This window comes from Muntiacus reevesi, chromosome 13 (assembly GCF_963930625.1).
Source record: "Muntiacus reevesi chromosome 13, mMunRee1.1, whole genome shotgun sequence".
NCBI lineage: Eukaryota > Metazoa > Chordata > Mammalia > Artiodactyla > Cervidae > Muntiacus > Muntiacus reevesi.
Window position 1 is genome coordinate 15,875,102 of NC_089261.1, and position 18,777 is coordinate 15,893,878.

The 18,777-nt window shown below is 49.2% G+C and overlaps 1 protein-coding gene and 1 long non-coding RNA gene across 2 annotated transcripts in view; one reads left to right on the forward strand and one right to left on the reverse strand.

Moving 5' to 3' along the window:
• The window catches only part of KSR2 (kinase suppressor of ras 2), a 419,494-nt gene that overhangs the window by 70,644 nt on the left and 330,073 nt on the right, over nt 1-18,777 (reverse strand). The window contains exons 8-10 of the mRNA XM_065904540.1: nt 14,593-14,658; nt 11,350-11,476; nt 2,307-2,475 (exon numbers count right to left, since the gene is read on the reverse strand). Coding sequence (XP_065760612.1) covers nt 2,307-2,475; nt 11,350-11,476; nt 14,593-14,658 — 362 coding nt within the window. The remainder of the gene's footprint in view (nt 1-2,306; nt 2,476-11,349; nt 11,477-14,592; nt 14,659-18,777) is intronic.
• LOC136145849 (uncharacterized) lies at nt 6,152-11,593 on the forward strand. Its single transcript, XR_010658860.1, has 4 exons — nt 6,152-6,258; nt 7,766-7,906; nt 10,068-10,239; nt 11,481-11,593. It is a non-coding gene; the product is annotated as an uncharacterized lncRNA (long non-coding RNA).

An 18,777-nucleotide genomic window follows, 5' to 3' on the forward strand; every position in this document is an offset into this window, starting at 1 on the left:
GCACATAGATATTAAGTGATGGAGCTGGGATTTGAGCAGCCTAGTAGGAACAAGCAGCCTAGTTCCAGAGCTCACACTCTTTTAACTGCTGTTCTAAAGCGCCTTCACCCAGAGGACCCATGAGTCCACTCCCCAAAGAGGGTCAGGGCACTGTTGGGACCTGCCATAGGGTAGGTGCAGACCTGCTGGCAGGCTAGCATAGTAATTTGGTTAAGACCCCTTCCCGGGGCTCTGAGTGAAGGGATGAAGGAAACAGGGATCAACCCTGGTGAGTCAGGGATCTTGTCTAAAGATGCCAGCAGAGTCTTCTAGAGATGAAAGAGTGTGGGTACTTTGACACACGGTTCCCCCTTAAGAGGTCCTCTGCCAGCTAGCTCCCTGTCTACAAACAAGCAGCAAATGGTTACAAGGGAAAATAGCCCTGAAGTGAATATCCTGGGTGAGGGGTGGAACAGCTCTAGGAAAGCATCCAGACTCTTCCCCCCTGAGATTGGGCAACGGGGGTCAAAGGGGTGAAGGGGGTATCAAAGGGCCTTTTTCGCATCCACCTCCTTCCAGGGAAGTAGAAATGGCTGGGGGTGCTGGTGGGAACCCTCGGTCTATGGAATCGCTGGGCACTGGTGCCTAGCTGACTCAGGGGCACTAACTGAGACGGATTTCAGTTGATGACTCCCGTTAGGGTCCTTTTTGGCTGCCAGGTGAGAAGCCCTCCCACCACAGGTGTGAGGCTGCCTTGGGCTTGGACTTAGACAAAAAAATCCCCATGACGCAAGTATTTAAGATGCACTCTATCCCTTCGGACACAGCCCAGATCAAAGCAGGTAGGCAGGTGACATGAGCAGCTTATGCTCAATGGGTGGATGTATCTGGGTGTCCCCCAAACGTGGGCCTGGGTCTTCATTTGTTTCCCAGATACTCTCTCGTGGCTGGGTAGGCTTGGAGGTGTGACCTGTGGCTGAGGACCTGGGGTTTTTTTCTTTCCCCGCTGTAGGAAGCTCTCTGACTCAAGAGGAAACCACACCCCTAGACCAGCACTGTCCAGTGGAACTTCCTGCGATGGTGGGAAACGGTCTACACCTGTGCTGCCCAACATGGGGCCACTAGCCACAAGTGGCTCTCAAGCACTTGGAATGTGGCAAGCATGACCGAGGAATTAAAATTTTAATTATAATTAATTTTAATTCATTTAAACTTAAATAGGCATCTGTGACCAGTCTGTACCATATTGAACAACACAGAGCTAGACTTTGGTCCCAACTCGTCAAACCAGACCTCATCCCACCAGCCTCCGTCTTGAAGCCAGCTATGGTGCTACAAATATGGCTGAGCTGGAAGTGTCCTGGCGATCGGAGAGCAGGAGGTGGGTTGGGCTGAGCCCCGGAAGGGGTGGGAAGACACTTAGGTCTGTCTCGCCTGAGAGCTGAGAAAGATCCCTTTTGTAAGTCCAAGAAGCCAGAACACCACGTGAGGGCTTCTCCATTGTCTCACAGCCCAGCACACGGTCTCAGGTCAGCGGCGGAGTACCCTGGAGTTTGTGAGCTAGAAGACCCTTTTGTCCACCTGCATCCTTTCAGAGGTGTGAAAACTGAAGCCAGAGGTCACAGGGCAGGGACATGAGAGAGCTGGCTATTGACTTATGGACGCCAGCTCACTCTTTTGGAGCCCTGTCTTGATGTCTGCATAAGACTCAGAATGTAGCCATGCTCAGGTGTATGGGCCCTGAGATTCTTGGCACAGGATCCAGTTGCCAGTTTCAATTGATTTAGCTCTTTTTTTTTTTGGCAGCACTTGGTCTGAGTTCTTCTTAGATCTTCAATCTTCATTGGGGCATGTGGAATCTTTAGCTTTCAGCATGCAAACATTTAGTTGCAGCATGTGGGATCCAGTTCCCTGACCAGGGTTTGAACCCAGACTCCTTGCATTTGGAGTATGGAGTCTTACCCACCAGCCCACCAGGGAAGTCCCCTGATTTCACACTTAAGGCAACATCCAGCTCCAGAGAAGATGGCTCTCCCTGTGACTCAGATTTAGGTGGGACCCTGAGCTGCTGCTTCCCAAAAGACAGAGTCTCTGAGAGCCCCCTTACCTTCTGAGTCTAGATTTTCTCATCTGTAAAATGGAGCCAATCCTACTTACCTCGTGGCTACTCTAGAGATCACATAAGGGACTATGGAGCAGTGGCCTTGCATATGGTAAGACTTAATCCATATGCTTCCAACCCATCACCTTTCACGTGGACTGGCCCGGACACGGCTCTGGCACGGACCCGACTCCTCGCCCCGCGGCCTCCCACGCGCGGAAGGTACCTGGCAGGTTGAAATTCTTCTGCTGCCTTGTGCACTGAGGAGAAGGGTGTAGGGGAGAAGGCGGCGTGGCGCTGGGCGGGAGCGGGGGCGCTGGCGAGGAGGGCGTGGAGGACGTCGTGGATGAGGGGTTGCTGCTGGAGTCCGGCTGGTAAGGAACGGGGATGTGGTCCTGAAGGAAGAAAACAGAGCAGGGTGGGGGCAGGGGCAGGCAGAGAGGCGGAGACACTGCAGCAGCGAGGCTGAGCTGCCCGGGAAGACCACCCCCTCAGCATCCTCAGTGCCTCCTCCGTTTTCCTCAACCACCAGACACACCCCCCCAAAGTCCCACCTGCCTCCCCCACCCCCACCGGGTTGCATCCAGCTGTGGAAGGCACAGTCTCTCGAGTCAAATTCCTGCCCACTGCCTGGAGCCTGGGCTGAAAGGTTACCACGTAATGAAAGCCAGGCAGGTGACAGCCACACTCCTTGGGCCTCTTTGATTTTGGAAAGTCCCACGCCGAGGTGCCCAGAGAGCTCTTCCCGTCCTAACGCCTCTCCTCCCGAGTGTTTTATTAAAGAATCAACAGCCTGTCAGCTCAAGAGAGAGTGAGAGAGCCGGCCTGCAGCATCTTCCCTTGCCTCTCGGCTGGAACCAGCACGGCCTCCTCTGGCCCTTGAAGCTGTTCTAAAGCCAAGATGAAGACAGAATCCGTGTGCACATCCTCAGAATGGCGCTGGTCAGGGTGGGGACGGTAGCCATGCAGTGGGCTGAAGACTGTCTCCCTTCCAAGACATGTCTACTCAGAGCCTTAGTATGTGACCTAATTGTGATGGGACCATCCTGGATTTGGGGTGGGGTAGGGTGCATAAAATCCCATGTCAAGTGTCTTTACAAGAAACAGGAAAGGAAAGACACACAGAGGAAATGGTGCTGTGAAGACAGCAGTAGACAGCGGACTGATGCTTCTAGAAGCCAAGAAATGCCAAGGACTGCCGGAGCCACCGAAGGTTAGGGGAGGGGCATGGAATGGATTCTCCCTTGGAGTTTCTCCCTAAGGAGCCAACCCTGCTTGACATCTTGATCTCAGGCTCCTGGACCCCAGACTGTGAGAGAGCAAATGGCTTTTGTCTCAGCTACCCAGTTTGCAGTAATTTGTTTCTGCAGCCCCAGGAAAGTAATACGAGTAGGATTCCAAGTGATGGAAAGGGAAACACAGCCACCTCTTTCCCACGCATCCTGAACAAAATGCCTAACTTCACCATTCCTCAGTTAAGCCCTCTGTAAAATAGGATTAAATACTAGCAAACCTCAGCATCCCAGGAAAGAGGTTCCTGCCTCTCAAAGTCGGCAGAGCTAAGTATTCTCAGGGATACCTTAACTGGTTCACTCACAGCACATGGATAATTTGGTCCCTGAATCACTCAGATCTATACCACTCAGCATGGCTCCAGGTACCCAAGGATGGTTTTGTGTGATCTGATTTTGTCAACAGGTGTGTTTACCTGCCAAACCCCAGAGTCAGTATAGCAAATACCAACGAGCATAGAAGGGTGGAAGGTGGGGGGCGGGGAACAGACATTCCTCATCTGGAGGCCCAGTGGGTGCTCGACCGGGCTGTGCATGCCCCCTTCCCAGAGGTCATTCCACTCCCACGAGGTCATACTGCCTCCACATCAGTGACTTCTCCACTGCGAGCTTCAGTTTCTCCTTGTCCTTCACATGGGCTGAGAACACCCACTGTGTGGCTCTGTTGTGAATTTTAAGGTGATGTATATACCTAAATCCCTAGCATTGGGATAAGGCATTTTGTTATCAATAAACGGAAACAATTATATTTGTGACAGCATTTATTTTTGCAATTAAGCTTTCAGTTTGAGATAGCTGTAGATTCACATGCAGTTGTAAGAGTACTAGAGGGATCCCAGTCAAAGCTGTGCTTTTTCCCGTAGTCATGTACGGATGTGAGAATTGGACCATAAAGAAAGCTGAGTGCCAAAGAATTGATGCTTTCGAATCATGGCGCTGGAGAAGACTCTTGAGTCCCTTGGACTACAAGGAGATCAAACCAGTCAATCCCAAAGGAAATCAACCCTGACTATTCATTGGAAGGACTGACGCTGAAGAATACTTTGGCCACCTGATGTGAAGAGCTGACTCATTGGAAAAGATTCTGATGCTGAGAAAGATTGAGGGCAGGAGGAGAAGGGGGCAACAGAGGATGAGATGGTTGGATGGCATCACCGACTCAATGGACATGTGTTTGAGCAAATTCTGGGAGGTAGTGAAGGACAGGGAAGCCTGGTGTGTTGCAGTCCATGGGGTTGCAAAGAGTTGGACATGACTTAGTGACTGAACAACAATGCATTCTTATTTAGTTTTTTCCAATGATAATATCTTGCAAAACTAGGGTACAATAAAATCACAACCCAGACACTGAACTGACACAGTCAAGATAACAGAACATTTCCACCACCAGAAGGATCCCTCATGTTGTCCTGTTCTAACTAAACCCAATTCCTTCTCTCTCCTCACAACCCCTCCCTCCCATCTTTCACCCCCAGTACCACTAATCCAGTCTTCATTGCTATAACGGCATTGCAAGAATGTTCTATAAATTGAACCATAGAGTATGTAATCTTTTTGGATTGGCTTTTTTTCACTCAGAATAGTTCTCTGGAGATTCATCCAAGTTACTGCATGCAACAAAGGATTGTTCCTTGTTATTGCTGAGTGATATTTCATGGTATGGATGTAGCCAGTTTTTTGATCAACCATCCACTGATGGAGAGATAGGTTGTCACCCTCTGTGGCTCTTGTGGATCAAGGAACTACAAACATGCCCTGGACAAGGTCCTGTTAATGGGCAAGGTCATGCTCTAGTTCATTCCAGCCACCTTCCACGCAAGACCACCTTGGAGGTAATTCTGACCTGATTTTAATAGTAATGTATCAGGAAGCCAGCCTTCTCACTGCATCCTAATTTACCTAACAGTAATTACATGTTCCTGGCAACAGACTCAATGTAAGGAAAAATAAGGCAGTGACATATGGGCTAAGGTTTATGTGGCTGGGCTGTGAAGCTATCACACAGTCAAAGGGGGCACAGGAGGTTTTCAGAGGAAGTCAGCGACTGATTGTGTCAATAGAGGGATAGGGTAAATGGAAGTCAGGCATCTATCCATCCTAGCAAGACTCTCTTCTTTGAACTTCTACTCGTAGATGGGCAAAGAAGTTTCCATAGATGCTCTGCAAAAAAACATTATCCTTATTTAAAAAGCATAAAGGTTTGTGCTAGAAACAGTGTCCTGCTAGGCATACAGATCATGCTCCAATGGCAGAGCATGTTTAAATGAAAATGTTGGTTCATGATGCACACATTCAGGCTGGACCTGGGCTTGCATCACTTCCTGTTCTCTCATTCCTACCACGACTGCCATAGTCACATCAAATGGCCCACAGTTCCCAACACAAACCAGGCTATTTCACATCTCCAAGACTTGGGAGATGTTATTATTTCTGCTTGAAATGGGCTTCCCTGGTGGCTCAGATGGTAAAGAATCTGCCTGCAATGCAGGAGACCTGGGTTTAATCCCTGAGTCAGAAAGACCTCTTGGAGAAGGGAATGGGTACCCACTCCAGGATTCTTGCCTGGAGAATTCCATGGACAGAAGAGCCTGGAAGGCTACCGTCCATGAGGTCGCAAAGAGTTGGACACGACTGAGTGACTAACTCTATCCTCCCCGCCTTGTCCCAGCTGGCCTGGAAGATGACTACTCTTTCTTCAAAATGCAGCTCAGACTGCCCCTCCTCCGAGAAGCTCCCCTGACCTCCCACTCAACCAACCAGGTCAGCACATTCCTCCTCCCGGGACTGGCCCTGCCTGGTACTAGCTTGCTCGGATACTGGTCTTGGCTTCTGCTATTGCTTCAACACCACCACTTCTCAGCTTGCCTATCTGTCTTTGTCCTCAAGGTAAGAAGTTCCCTATTCTCAGTGTGTGTGCCAGAGGAAGGAAAAGAGAAAGAAATGAAGAGAGGGATGGACAAGGAGAGAGAGAGAGAGGGGAAAAAAGGTTTACGTCCTCCTTCTAGACTGTGCTTATTTATTTTGGAATCGGCAAAACAGCACAGAAACGAAAACATAAGAAGTGGCTAATAAAAGTTATATGTATTAGTGAATAGAAAGGAAGGAGGGAGGGAAGGCGAGACAAAGAGAGGGAGGCAAGGAGAAGTTGTCTTTATGGGGGAAACAGTTAAGGCAGCAATTCAGTCTCTTTTATATCTGAGGCTCAGGGCTGATGTGAATCAACAGAATCAGCAAAAGAGAAATGTGCACAGAGTGCCCACATTCCCCAGCAGAAGAGCTAAATGGGAGGGGAAATTCCTTCCTCAGGCCAGACCCAGATCGTCCCAATAGGAGGCTGTCTTCCGTAACAGGGAAACTCAGACTCTCTCAAATCATGCAGGGAAGGGCTAATGGCGTAATTCCTCTTTCTGAGTGCAGCTAAAATGTGGAAACATTCTTCAGAGACCATCCAGTCCCCCACTTCATGTTGTAGATGGGGACGCTGAGATTCAGACACAGGGGAGATGTGCTGGAATCATACAGAGAGTTAGTGGCCCAAGTCCCCATTTCCAGCCCAGAAGCAAAAACAGAAGGCTGAACCAAGTAATAAGAACTCACATCTGACTCTGAGGATCAAACAAAGCATGTTTGCTCCCCAGGTTCCCCCTCATCCAGCTGTGCGCTGATTTTGACGTGGCAGTAATAATAACTCTCCCTTCCATGGAAACTGTCTCCTAAGGAAACCATCCCCACCCTCCGGCGCAATAGTAGTAGCAGTAGTGTTAGTCGTTCAGTTGTGCCTGACTCTTTGCGACTCCATGGACTGTAGCTGGCCAGGCTCCTCTGTCCGTGGAATTCTCCAGGGAAGAATACTGGAGTGGGTTGCCATTCCCTTCTCTACCTCCAATCCAAAGAGTCTCCCAAACAGCCTTCCTTCTCTTGTGAACTCCAAAGCCCACTCCCAACTCAGAACCAAAGGTCAGGACATCACAGCAGCTGGTTAATGACCTATGATACCTGGAGTAATCAGACGAGTGGGGGCAAGAGGAATAATAGCAGAAAGCAGAGCAAAGGTGGAGAGGAGATGAGGTTGAAGGGGACAGAAGAGCTACGACAGGCCAGAAAACAAACCAGCTGAAGTAACAAGGGGCAGGAGTGCTTCTATGGCTGCAGAAGTGAAGATGGAGAGAAAGGGTGAGAGCAAAGGATGAGGAAAACAGTCAACAGTAACAGACCAGAGGGGACCCACAAAGAGCAGTCGACCACTGTCACGATGGTGGACCAGAACAGTGACCCATGGTATTGCTGGAGGTCCGAGCTGCTGACCTGAGCACAAGCCTGTCCTCTACGACCAGTTTCATGAGACCGAACTCCTTAACCAGCATTCCTCTTTCTCTTATTGCCCCGTGCCCAGTCCTTCCAAGAGACAGTTCCTTTTCCTGAGCTAGCAGAGATGAGGCTCTGTTCCTTGCAACCAACTGAAAAGGACAGCAAGTAGGTAGCCACTCCAGAAAGCTTCCCTGCAGTGGGTAGATCTTCAGCTTCGGACACCCAGGTAGGTGGGGCTTTTGATGCCTTGATGTGGAAGCATGCGCCTTACAGACTAGACCCCTCGGGAGCCGGCAGATGCTCCTGCTGCTGTGGCTTCTCCTCCATCTCCTCATTCTCCCCCATCTCTTCATCTTTCTCCATCTCCTCCGCTTCCTTCATCTCCTCCATCCCCTCACCCTCCTCCATGTCCTCCATCCTCCTCATCCTTCTTCTTTCACTTCCTCCTCCTTCCTCTTCTTTCTTCTTCCTCTTCTTGCTCCTCCCTCTTCCTCTTTCTCTTCTTCTCCCTCCTCCTCCACCCCTTTTCTTCCTCCTACTCCTCCTTCCGTTCCTCCTTCTCCTCTCCATTGTCTCTCTTCTTCACCCCCAGCTCTTCCATGCCCTGAGGATCCAGCGTCAGGGCTAAATCCTTTAAAAATTATCATTGCACCAAAGCCTCTCCACAACCCCCAAAACATCTACTACGATAATGCCTATTTTACACAGGGGGGAAACAAAGGCAGAAGGATCTTGGTTTGATCACAGAGCGTATGAAGAAACCGAGTTTCAAGCCCAGACCTTCTGATTCCAAAACGCACATTCAAACCATTAGGCTGGGTGAACAGGCTAGGTTTTTATGAAGCTGGATTGACAGAGCTAGAAGAGAGAGGAGACAGAGCAACGAAAAGGAAATCTTCAGACCAAATTGGCTCAGAAATCTACTGCACTAACCACATCATTGCCTGACAGAAAGAATCTGTGTGAACCTAGTGAGAAGAGAAGTAAGGGGAAAAAAATAACCCAGCTCTCTGATAGTTCCTGTCCACCTTCATGCCAAAGCCACTTTCTAAATAGAGGTTAATTTATTTCTCTTATCAAATCCTCTTGCTTGGCAGACAAGCAGAACAATGTCAGAGTCACCAATCTATCTGACCCGTGTTTCTGTCCCACCTGACACCAAGAGGCTCACTGTGTCTGTAAAGCCAGAGAGAAAGGTCTCGAGATGGCTCTGAGCCACTCACCCCTCAAGAGGTCACAAAGGAAAGGATGGTTATAGTTACTTCCCAGGAACCTCACCACTGGAACCTCCTAAACACCCCAACTCTAGAAGGGGGAGACCCTCTCCCAAAGACCTACATATTTCGCCAAAAAATAAAAGAAAAGTGGACCCAGCCTGACACTGTGATTAGAAGCCCAAGATTTAAGCTTATAAAAACAGCTAGAATTTCCTGGACACTTATCCACATGCCAGGAACCTCTCCAAGCGCCTCGCCTTTCACTGATTATTTCTTTTCATCCTCACACCCATTCTCTGAGGTTGGTACTCTTCTTGCTCAGCAGGAGACATTTTAAAAATGTGGCCACAAATTCCTTGGACTCTTCCCACTGAGAAGCGGGACCATGCCTCCTCCCCCCAAATCTAAGAAGGCTTATGACTGCTTCTGTCAGGACAGTACAGCAGAACCGACACTGGCAGCCCTTGGCTAGTGACAAGCCAAGACAGTGCGTGGGATTTTTATATCGCTAGGTTATAAAAGCCTCTGCAGCTTCCACCTTGTTTGATGAGAAGGTTGCTCTGCAAGCCCTGAGGTGCCATGTAAGAAGAGCCTGACTACCCTGAAGCAGCCACATTGTAAGGAAGCCCAAGCCACAAGGCAAGGCTGTGTGTAGTTGCTCCCAGAGAGACCCTCTGTTGAGTTCAGCCTTTGACTCATCCCAGGCCATGCGAGTGAAGGACCCTCTAGATCAGGGGTTGGCAACTTTTTTCTCGAAATGGCTGTCAGTACACATTTAGTGACTGGCTCTTTGTGGGCCAGAGATCTCTGTTGTAACTACTTAACTCTGCTGCTGTAGTTTGAAAGCAGCCATAGAAAATATGAACGTGGCTTGTTCTAACACAACTTAATTCACAAAAAAAAACAAGCTGTGAGATAGATATGGCCTGTGAGCCATAGTTTGCTAATCCCTATTCTAGATGATTCCAGCCCGCAGCTGCATCAGCTTTCCCAGATGAGTCCCTGGACATTGTGCAGCAGAAACAAACCATCCCCACTGGACTCCTTTCCAGATACCTGACCCATAGCCTCCACAAGCATAATTAAAAAGCTGTCGGTGTCCACCACTAAGTTTGAGGTTGTTGGTTTGCACAGCTGTGGATTACTGGAACATGCCCATTTTACACACAGGAAAGCTGAGGCTCAGAGAGATTAAGTAACTTGCCCAGAGACTCTAAGAGTGAGTAAGTGGAGGAAGCCAAGACTGGCTGGCAGATCTGCCTGACTTCAGAGGCCAAGTGTATCATCAAGTCCTAAGACGATGCCACAGGAGCCAGATGGTGAATGACTGAGACCCAGTGCGGTAGGTGACAGCTCGAGAGAGAAAGAACATATGGGCTTTGGTAGGGAGGTTGGAGAAGGAAGGAGGGACCAGTTGTGCATGGAGGCTTGCAGGCTGCAGGAAGGGGGTTGACTGTTTCCTCCACTCGACAGAAAGCCACAGGAGGGTTTTTCAGCAGAGGGTGGCATGATTCAAATTACATTCATTAAGAATCACTCTGAGTGCTGTGTGGAGAATGGATTGGGGAGGGGGCTAGGCCCTCCCCAGCCTTACGCACAGAAGGGAGAGTATGGTTGCCAGGGAGGGGTCACGCGGCCAGAGATGCTCATCCGGGTGGGTGACTGTCCACACACTTGGACTGGACCACACTTTATCCACCTTCCACACAATGCACTGAGGCGCCACAGGGCTTGAGAAATCACCTGCTGGCGTGTGCTACCTCCTCCTCTTCCGTGAGGCTTTAAGTGTCCCTAGGATCCCTTTGGTGTTGTCCAACCCACAGATCAAACCAAGAACGCGGAAATCTCCAGTGGAAATTTCCAGCCCATGTTAGACAGAAAGACACACAGAGAGGTCCGCTGCTGACCACCATCTGAGGATCAGTCAGAAGCCAACCAGATCGGCTATGGCTCAGAGCTCAGGGCCCCCACACAGATCCATCTACCTAGTCTCCAGGAGGAGCTCAGAAACAGACTCTTGTCCCGCAGTGATCAGATTCAACAGATGTGTCAGAGAGTGCAGAACCTTCCACAAAGCTCATCCTGGCAGATGATGAAACAGCTCACAGAGCAAAGAGGGTGGAGCCTGAACCACTAAGGACCCCCTCTCCGGCTGTCCTCCCATCCCTACTGTGCCCCTGTCAACACGCTCATTCATTCTCATGGCCAGGTGCCCTCTCTAAATCAGACAGATCTCTGGCACACTCGCTCTGCACTGGTGGCTGGATGCTCCCCAAACTTTCCTAGACACAAACCACAAAGAATGACAAGAGAGCCCAGGGGTGCTGGGAAGTAAGGGCAAGGCTCCCAGATCAATCCACCGAGTCCTGTTTGAGAACATTCCTCCCTCCTGCTCCTCATACGGCAGCACCCCGACCCAGCAGGCCTGGACCCAGCGGAACCCCAGTCTCACCTTGTTGATTTTGTTGGTTTTGGGGAGCGTCTGGCTGATGTGCAGGTCCGAATACCGGGGTGGCTTTCGTAGAGGGTTGTTGATGTCACACGGGACGGACTCTGTCCGGACTAACCTTGCTGGATCCGTAGGGGTAAAGACAGCGATTTGGAAGTTTAAGTACCACTTCTGCTCCGTACCGATGCCAGGAGAGCAGACCCCACCTCAAAGGCCCACCCCCCAATGCTGGAAGGGAATTGCCGAGAAATGACAGTCATCGTGCTGTGTCACAGTAGCGGGACACTCTCCCCACTGTGTTCCCTGCGGTTTCTAAGATGTTCATACTGTCAACATATGGCTTTTGACAATTAAAACTTCTAATAATGAAACTGAAGCTATCAGAATCTTTTTCTCCTGTATCATAATTGTTTCACATTGGAGTTCATTTCAGAATTGAACCTCCTTTGAGAGACAGGAGGCTCTGGATTTCTCAGGCGCTGTCATCAGTGGACAGCTCATTGTGGCCTCCTGTCCCTCCCCCATCTAAGCTTGTGTGTTAGGATCATCCTGCGTCACTTGTGGTATTTCTCAGGCCCAAGCGACCTCTAGCATGTCAAAGCACATTTGTCCTAGACAAGGTCATCGGGGATCCCTGAAGGGAAGTCTCGGCTCCCCCAGCCTCGCCTCTGCATCCATCCCTGAAGGCACACCAAAGCTGGACCAGCAGGCGGTGCTAAACAAACGCGTTCTGACTCCAACCATGCCACCGGAGCCCCTCTCTCTGTCAGCCCTCTGTTACTTACTATTTACAGGGGCCGCAGGAGGGGCGAAGCTCACATGCAAATGTGATGCCTGGTAATGCTACTGGTTAGCTGGTTTTTATTGTGGGGGTGGGGCCGTTAGGGAGAAAGTTACAGCTTTGCACTGACCCAGGGATTTAATTTCTCTCTTACGCCTGAGCTGCCATCACCATGGAAACCAACTATATTTTCAACTTCCTACCAAAGAGGGGCGGGTAGAGCAAGAAGCTGGCAGAATGCTGGAAAGTTCCTGTTTGCTCTTTGAGTAAAGGGGGCATGGCCCTGACGGTGGGTGGGCGGGAGGGTGCCCTTCTTCAGATGTCAGCGTCTGAGAGCAGGTCACCTCCCAGCAGGCTGGTTCCAGTCTCCACGTGGGAGTCAGGGCTCCAGCAGCCTACCACGGAGGGGTGTCTGGTGGGAGGCAATTTCCCCCAAAGAATCTGATGCAACACAAGGTCTCCAGAGCAGTGAGAGTTCAGGTTTAAAAAAAGCTTGGGGTGTGTATACAGTTGCTCAAGGAACAGATGGTTCTTAATTAAGGATGTGAGGTGGGAAGGGGCAAGAGGAAAGAGCTGCAGACTTTTCCTTCTCTTGCAATTTCCTCTCCTCATGGAGGAAAGCAATGCAAAGATCATCGAAAACCAATGGCCCATTGGCTCTGGAAGACAAGCCAGCACTTTTGGCAGCCATCTGCCTCCTTTTTTAAGTTTCCCTTCGATTCGTTTGAGAACAGGGCAGGTTCCCCTGAGCCCACACCGACCCAAGGCCAGGAGGGCTGGGAGGGGTGGAGGAGGAGGACAAGGACTAGCAAGTTGTGTTCCCCAAAGTTGGCACTAAGCCTCCACCCAACCTACAGAAGGCTGGTGGTGGGAAGGGGGCCAGCAAGAATTTTAACAACTTTAATAAGTTGCTTACATGGGCTTCCCAGGTGGCGCTAGTGGTAAAGAACCCGTCTGTTAATGCAGGAGACATAAGAGACTCGGGTTCAATCACTGGATCGGGAAGATCCCCTGGAGGAGGGCATGGCAACCCACTTCAGTATCCTTGCCTGGAGGGTCTCATGAAAAGAGGAGCCTGGAGGGCTATAGTCCATAGGGTCACAAAGAGTCGGACATAACTGAAGCGAATTAGCACACATGCACAACTTTTAAAAATAAGTATATGGCATATGAAGCCATTTGGGTTTTTTTAGAAACATGAGAAGTGGTACAATGCAAGTCACGTTGCTGGAGTGGCCATCCCTTCTAGGAGGTGCCTGGGCTCTCTCCCTGCTTTGCATGGCCCCGTCCGGCCAGCATCTGTCATTCAGGGTACCTGCTTGGCCCTGGCAGGCATCTGAGTTTGCAACTTCTACTCCAGGGCAGTGCTTCTTAACTGTAAAGTGCAGACGAATCACGTGTAGATGCTGTTTAAAATGCAGATTTTGATTCGATAGGTCTGGAGTGGGGCCAAAAGCTGTGCATTTCTAACAAGCTCCCAGGTGATTCCCGTGTTGCTGCTGGTCCACGGGCCACAGCTGGAAGAGTAATGGACTGGACCGGCGATGGCCAATATCTGCAATGATGAACATGTTCTATATCTGTACTGTCCAGTACAGTAGATGCATGAGGCCACTGAGCCCTTGAAATGTGGCTGGTGTGACAGAGTAATTAAACTTTTATTTTTATTTCATTGTAGTTCACCTAAACCTAAATAGTCAGATGTGGCTGGTAGCTACTGTATTGAACAATACAGGCTTAGAGAGTCCCCCACTAGATGAAGTACAGTGTCGATAATGGAAAAACTACCCCAAGAATCAGGGGAACTACATTTTGAAAGTTGGACTACAAGGCCTCCTATTGTACTCTTGGCAGGCAGGTAAAAACTTTCCTTCTAGTCTTCCCTTCCAACTAAATTGGTCTTGCTTTTGCCTGGTGGAAGGCTGGTAGTGGCTTCCCAGAGGTAGTGTCTGGCTACCTCCCTGCCCAGCCAGGTTGGCCCAGGCATTACCCAGGCCTCTGGAGATGGAACACGGATGACCCAAACCAATAGGTCCAATCAAGACCCCTCTCTGTGCCTATTTCTACAGGGTCAACTGACAGTCTGAAGAGCACATAGTGGAAAAAGACTCAGCTAGTACTCTTTTTAAGTGGGAAGGGAAAGGAGTAGGACTGGGGGGAAAGAGAGGAGGGTGAAAAATTAGGAGAGAGGACAAGAATGAGAGAAAAGAATTAGGAAGGGGAGATGAATCTGAGGGCTAAACTATCAAGGAGACCAGAGTGAGGACAAAAAATAGGGAGAAAGGGCACGGGGGTGGATTAAGGTGACAGATGTCAGGAGGAGGGGGTCAGAGGGAAAGAAATGAGGCAGGCAAAGGTTAAGGATCAAGGGGTTATCCAAAATTGACCTGGATAGACAGTTATCTCAGATGGCCTGCAGGAACCCTCACTACTACCCCAGGGCATGAAGTGTTAAATACTTACCTCCTCGGTGGATGATCAGGAGATGACAAGGCGGGGCTTCTTTGGTGCATTTGTTGTGGCACTTTAACCTGAGAGAGAAAAAGAGAAAAGGATGGATAGATGTATGGATGTCGAGATGAACAAGTGGATGGATAGATGGGTGAATGGATGGATGGATGGATGGTTAAGTAGATGGATAGATGGGTGGGTGGACAGATGAATAGATGGATGAATGGATGGATGAATAGATGGATGTTTAAACAGATCAGTGAATGGGTGGATAAATGGGTGGATAGATGGGTGGATGGATATATGGCTGGGTAGATGAATGGGTGGATGAGACACACCAATGGTTCAGAAAGCTCTGGGTGCTATGGACACCAAGATGTGGGGTGAGATAAGACAGCTACTGCAAAGACATACCCTTGGGACCTAGGAAATTAACTCTGGAGAGAGTTTTTCTGTCATCCCACATTCACAGGTCAGTCCTGGATGGTCCAAGAGTGGGAAGTAACTGTTTAACCAACAGTGTCCACTTGGACTTCATGCTTTGAAAGACATTGTTATCTATCAATCTATATTTGTCATCATCATTCAATCACCACCTGCTTACCTAAAGACTCATTTGCCAGCCATTGTATCAAGAATTCTATAGATGCTAAGTCGACTATTAGATCTTTAAAGCACTTTTATGAAATAGGTATTATTCTTCCCATTTTACAGATAGAAAAGCTGAGTTTAACTGACTTGTCCTAGCAGAAACCCTGGCTCAGTGGTGCCTGAGGCAGGCTCATTTTTTTCTTAAAGGCTCATTCTATAGGAGACAGCCAACCAAGACTTCCAGCTAGGATGAGATTAGTAACAGGTATTAAGTTTTACTGGTACTATGTTTAAGAGTTTAGAGGTAAAATGTCTTCTTTTGAGACAAATCCAAGATGTCACCTTGCTCTTCCCCATACCTTTGTCAAATTTCAAAGGGTGCTATGACCTGGTTTTCTCTTTTTCTTTTCTAAGGCCCCCAGACTCAGACCCATAGGGAAGGTCCCAGCTCCCATGGAGATAACTAGTGTTGCATCAAAGCCCTGGTGGAAAGCCCTGCTGAGTGTGAAATTAGCCTTTAATTCATTCTACAAACAGGTCCTGGGGACACACACAATGGTCACGCAGATGAAGCCCCTATGTTTATGGGGACAGTTAATGAACACATAAATATCGGATTGTTGCCAGTGTGGGAAGATGGTGAAAAAATAATGCAGGGAAACGAGATGGAAAGTGACAGGAGTGAGGTTAGGGGGCAAAATCAAGCCTGATGGGTTCAGGGGTCAGAAGTTAAAGGCTGATGAAGCTGAAATGAAGAGAACCAGAGTGAAAGGAAGATTTGAGGAAGGGAAGGTGGGCAGAGCCCCAGTATGAGAGTCTGTATTTAATCCCACAAACACCCGGAAGAAATCAGAGGCTTTAGACAACTGTGACTGGGTCAGATGAATGCACCTGAACTGGGGGGACTGCTGATTACAAATGATAGTCAGACCAAGAGGTTTCTGTACTCTTCCCTGATTGAAATAGCTCAATTTCTGGAAACTTCCAGAAAGAGATTGTTCCTTTCTGCCACCCCCGACCTAGGAGTCTTCTTGAGCAAACCCAGCTGGAAGGCTGATGGGCAGGTGTGAAGCACCCCGTTCCCTGTCATGGGCAGCGCCATGAAGTGGGGGCAAGCAGCTCAACGTTACCTTTGGACCGTGTCCAAATCAGGACAAGGCAGGTGAGACCCCTAGTGACCTCAGCCATCTCCTGTCTCCTCCTGGCATCTTCCTTTCTGTCTTCTGCAGGAAGGGAGCAGCCTTCCTCCACCTCTGGCTGCAGGGTGGGAGATGGAACATGCATCCTTCCGTCCATGGCTTCAAAGGGCAGTGCCAGGGCCGGGAGCATGGCCCCTGCTCCTGCAGAAACCCCAAGAGATCGTTCCCCGATGCCCGGACAGTTAAACCTTGCACAGAGGTTCTCATGTCAAAAACTAGAGCCCACACATCCAGGACTTGCTGATCCAGACAGTAGGATGAGCTTGGCACTGGAATCACCAGTGGTTGATTCCACTGGTGGAAGGGGAGGGGACACAGGGACTGAGGCTAGACACACCTCATTTATGAAGAATCATTTTTCCAGCAGGAAACACGCATGATTCCACCAAAATTAGATTTTTCCTTTTCACTGCCTAAGAAAGAAGAGCCACTAGCATGTAATTTATCAGTAGACCACCTACTTCAGAGTCAGATTCCCAAGGCATACCCTCTCAGGTTCTGACTCAAGAAGTGCTGGGAGTGTGGGTTTTCAGCAAATGCACACCAGAGTTCAAGGACCACACAGAAGAGGGACACACTCCACTTCCCAGATAAGAGATGTCTGGATGTCTAAGTCTTCCCGAAGGCAGGGTCCTCCTTGCTCCATATCCCACCCCCAAATAAACAGATTAAAAAGTAAAAGGAAATGGTGTCAGGATAATATACTTAACAAATCTGAGTTCAAAGCCTGACACCACCACTTCCTGGCTGTGACAAGCTGGGCAAGTCACTGACCCGCTCTGAGCCTCAGTTTTCTCATCTGTAAAGTGGGGACAATCACAGCATCTGTCTCACAGGACAGTAGAGATGAACGATACAACAGAGGTAAGAAGCCTAGGACGAGCACTTGAAGTTGCAGGTACTCTTGTTTTTACTGTGGGGGTTGTGTTTATTGTTAGTTTGCGCAGTGTTCCACAAACTTAACAATCTGTGGGACAACTCAGGGGTGTATTATCAAGGGACTGGACCCCAGGTGCCCATGACTGTCACCTGCTCTTCTAGGACGCAGGACAGACTACCTTCCCTTTCTGTCCCTCTCTCACTTCTCAACACCACCCCCCTGCCCCCCTCCACTGGGGTGCCCTGGGCTCACCTCTCAAAGAAACTACTTGTCCCCAGATCTTTGTCTCAGGGTCTGTAGAAAAAGGGGAGCCCAACTAATTCACCATGATTATTAGAGGAAGTTTGGAACACCGACATGGTCTGCCCCAAAGCTCTTACATCAAAACCAAGCCTTCTGCTCCTTGTCCTTCATGTGTCCCTTGAGCCCACAGTCAACAAATTGCGTCCTCCATGTGCTCCATTCCACAAGGAGGAAAAACGGAGAGGTGGGGAAGACACAGTGGACCGCTCTGGACAAATCTCTGTACCAGACATGGCCCTGAGGAGCCCTGCAAGTTAGGATGGTAACTCTGATCAACTCCAGGCACCAGGTAAAGGTCATATGTGCTTCCAGGTTAAAAGCCTGGGCTTCAGAATCCAGCTGACCTGAGCCTGGGTCACAGTTCTACCTTTTCCAGACCAAGGAGGCATCCACCTGCCTGGCTAAGTTCCAGGTTCCTCGTAGGCAGAACTGCCATGAGGATCCAGAGAGAAAATGCCGAGTGGTGCTCACCTGGACGGCAAATAGGTCAATGTCTCTGCAGGCAGGGCTAAGGCACACTTGAGGGCACACAGGAAATGTCACATGAGTCTCAGGCAGCCTGGACACTTGGAAAGGATTTATTTAAAACTTTCATGGAAAAGAGTTCGTTTTTTTCAACTTCAAAGGCTAACAGGATAAGCTTCAGTTATCAAGAAAAGTTGCTTACGTGGGATATCTCATGCTCCAAAGGAGCTGCTGGCCGAATGAGACATCCTCTCTGTCTGAAAATTAAATATGTGAATTTATCTTGGGGGCAGGATTTGGGTCTTTCTCCTCCTTGCAGCAACTTTCCTTCCCTGCTGTCAGTGCCTGACTTGGTAGCTGGTGCCTGATACAGGCTGAACAGACGCTGGAGAGATGGAGGGAGAGAGGAGAGGAGAAAGAAACAGGAAGGTAGCCCAGCAGAAGGGAACACCCCCAGATTGCTCCTGGTGTGGGAACACGAATAGTCTCCATCAAATTTTCTGAATTTTTTTCTTTTGATGTGGACTACTTTTTAAAGTCTTTATTGAACACATTATAATATTGCTTCTGTTTTATGTTTTGGTTTTCTGGCCATGAGGCATGTGGGAACTTAACTCTCTGACCAGGGATCAAACCTGTGGCCCCTGCATTGGAAGGTGAAGTCTTAACCACTGGATCATCAGGGAAGTCCCAAGTCTCCATTAATTTTTAGAAAGTGATTTCTATTTCTTATAACTTGTATCCCTTGCCCTTTGTGAAGT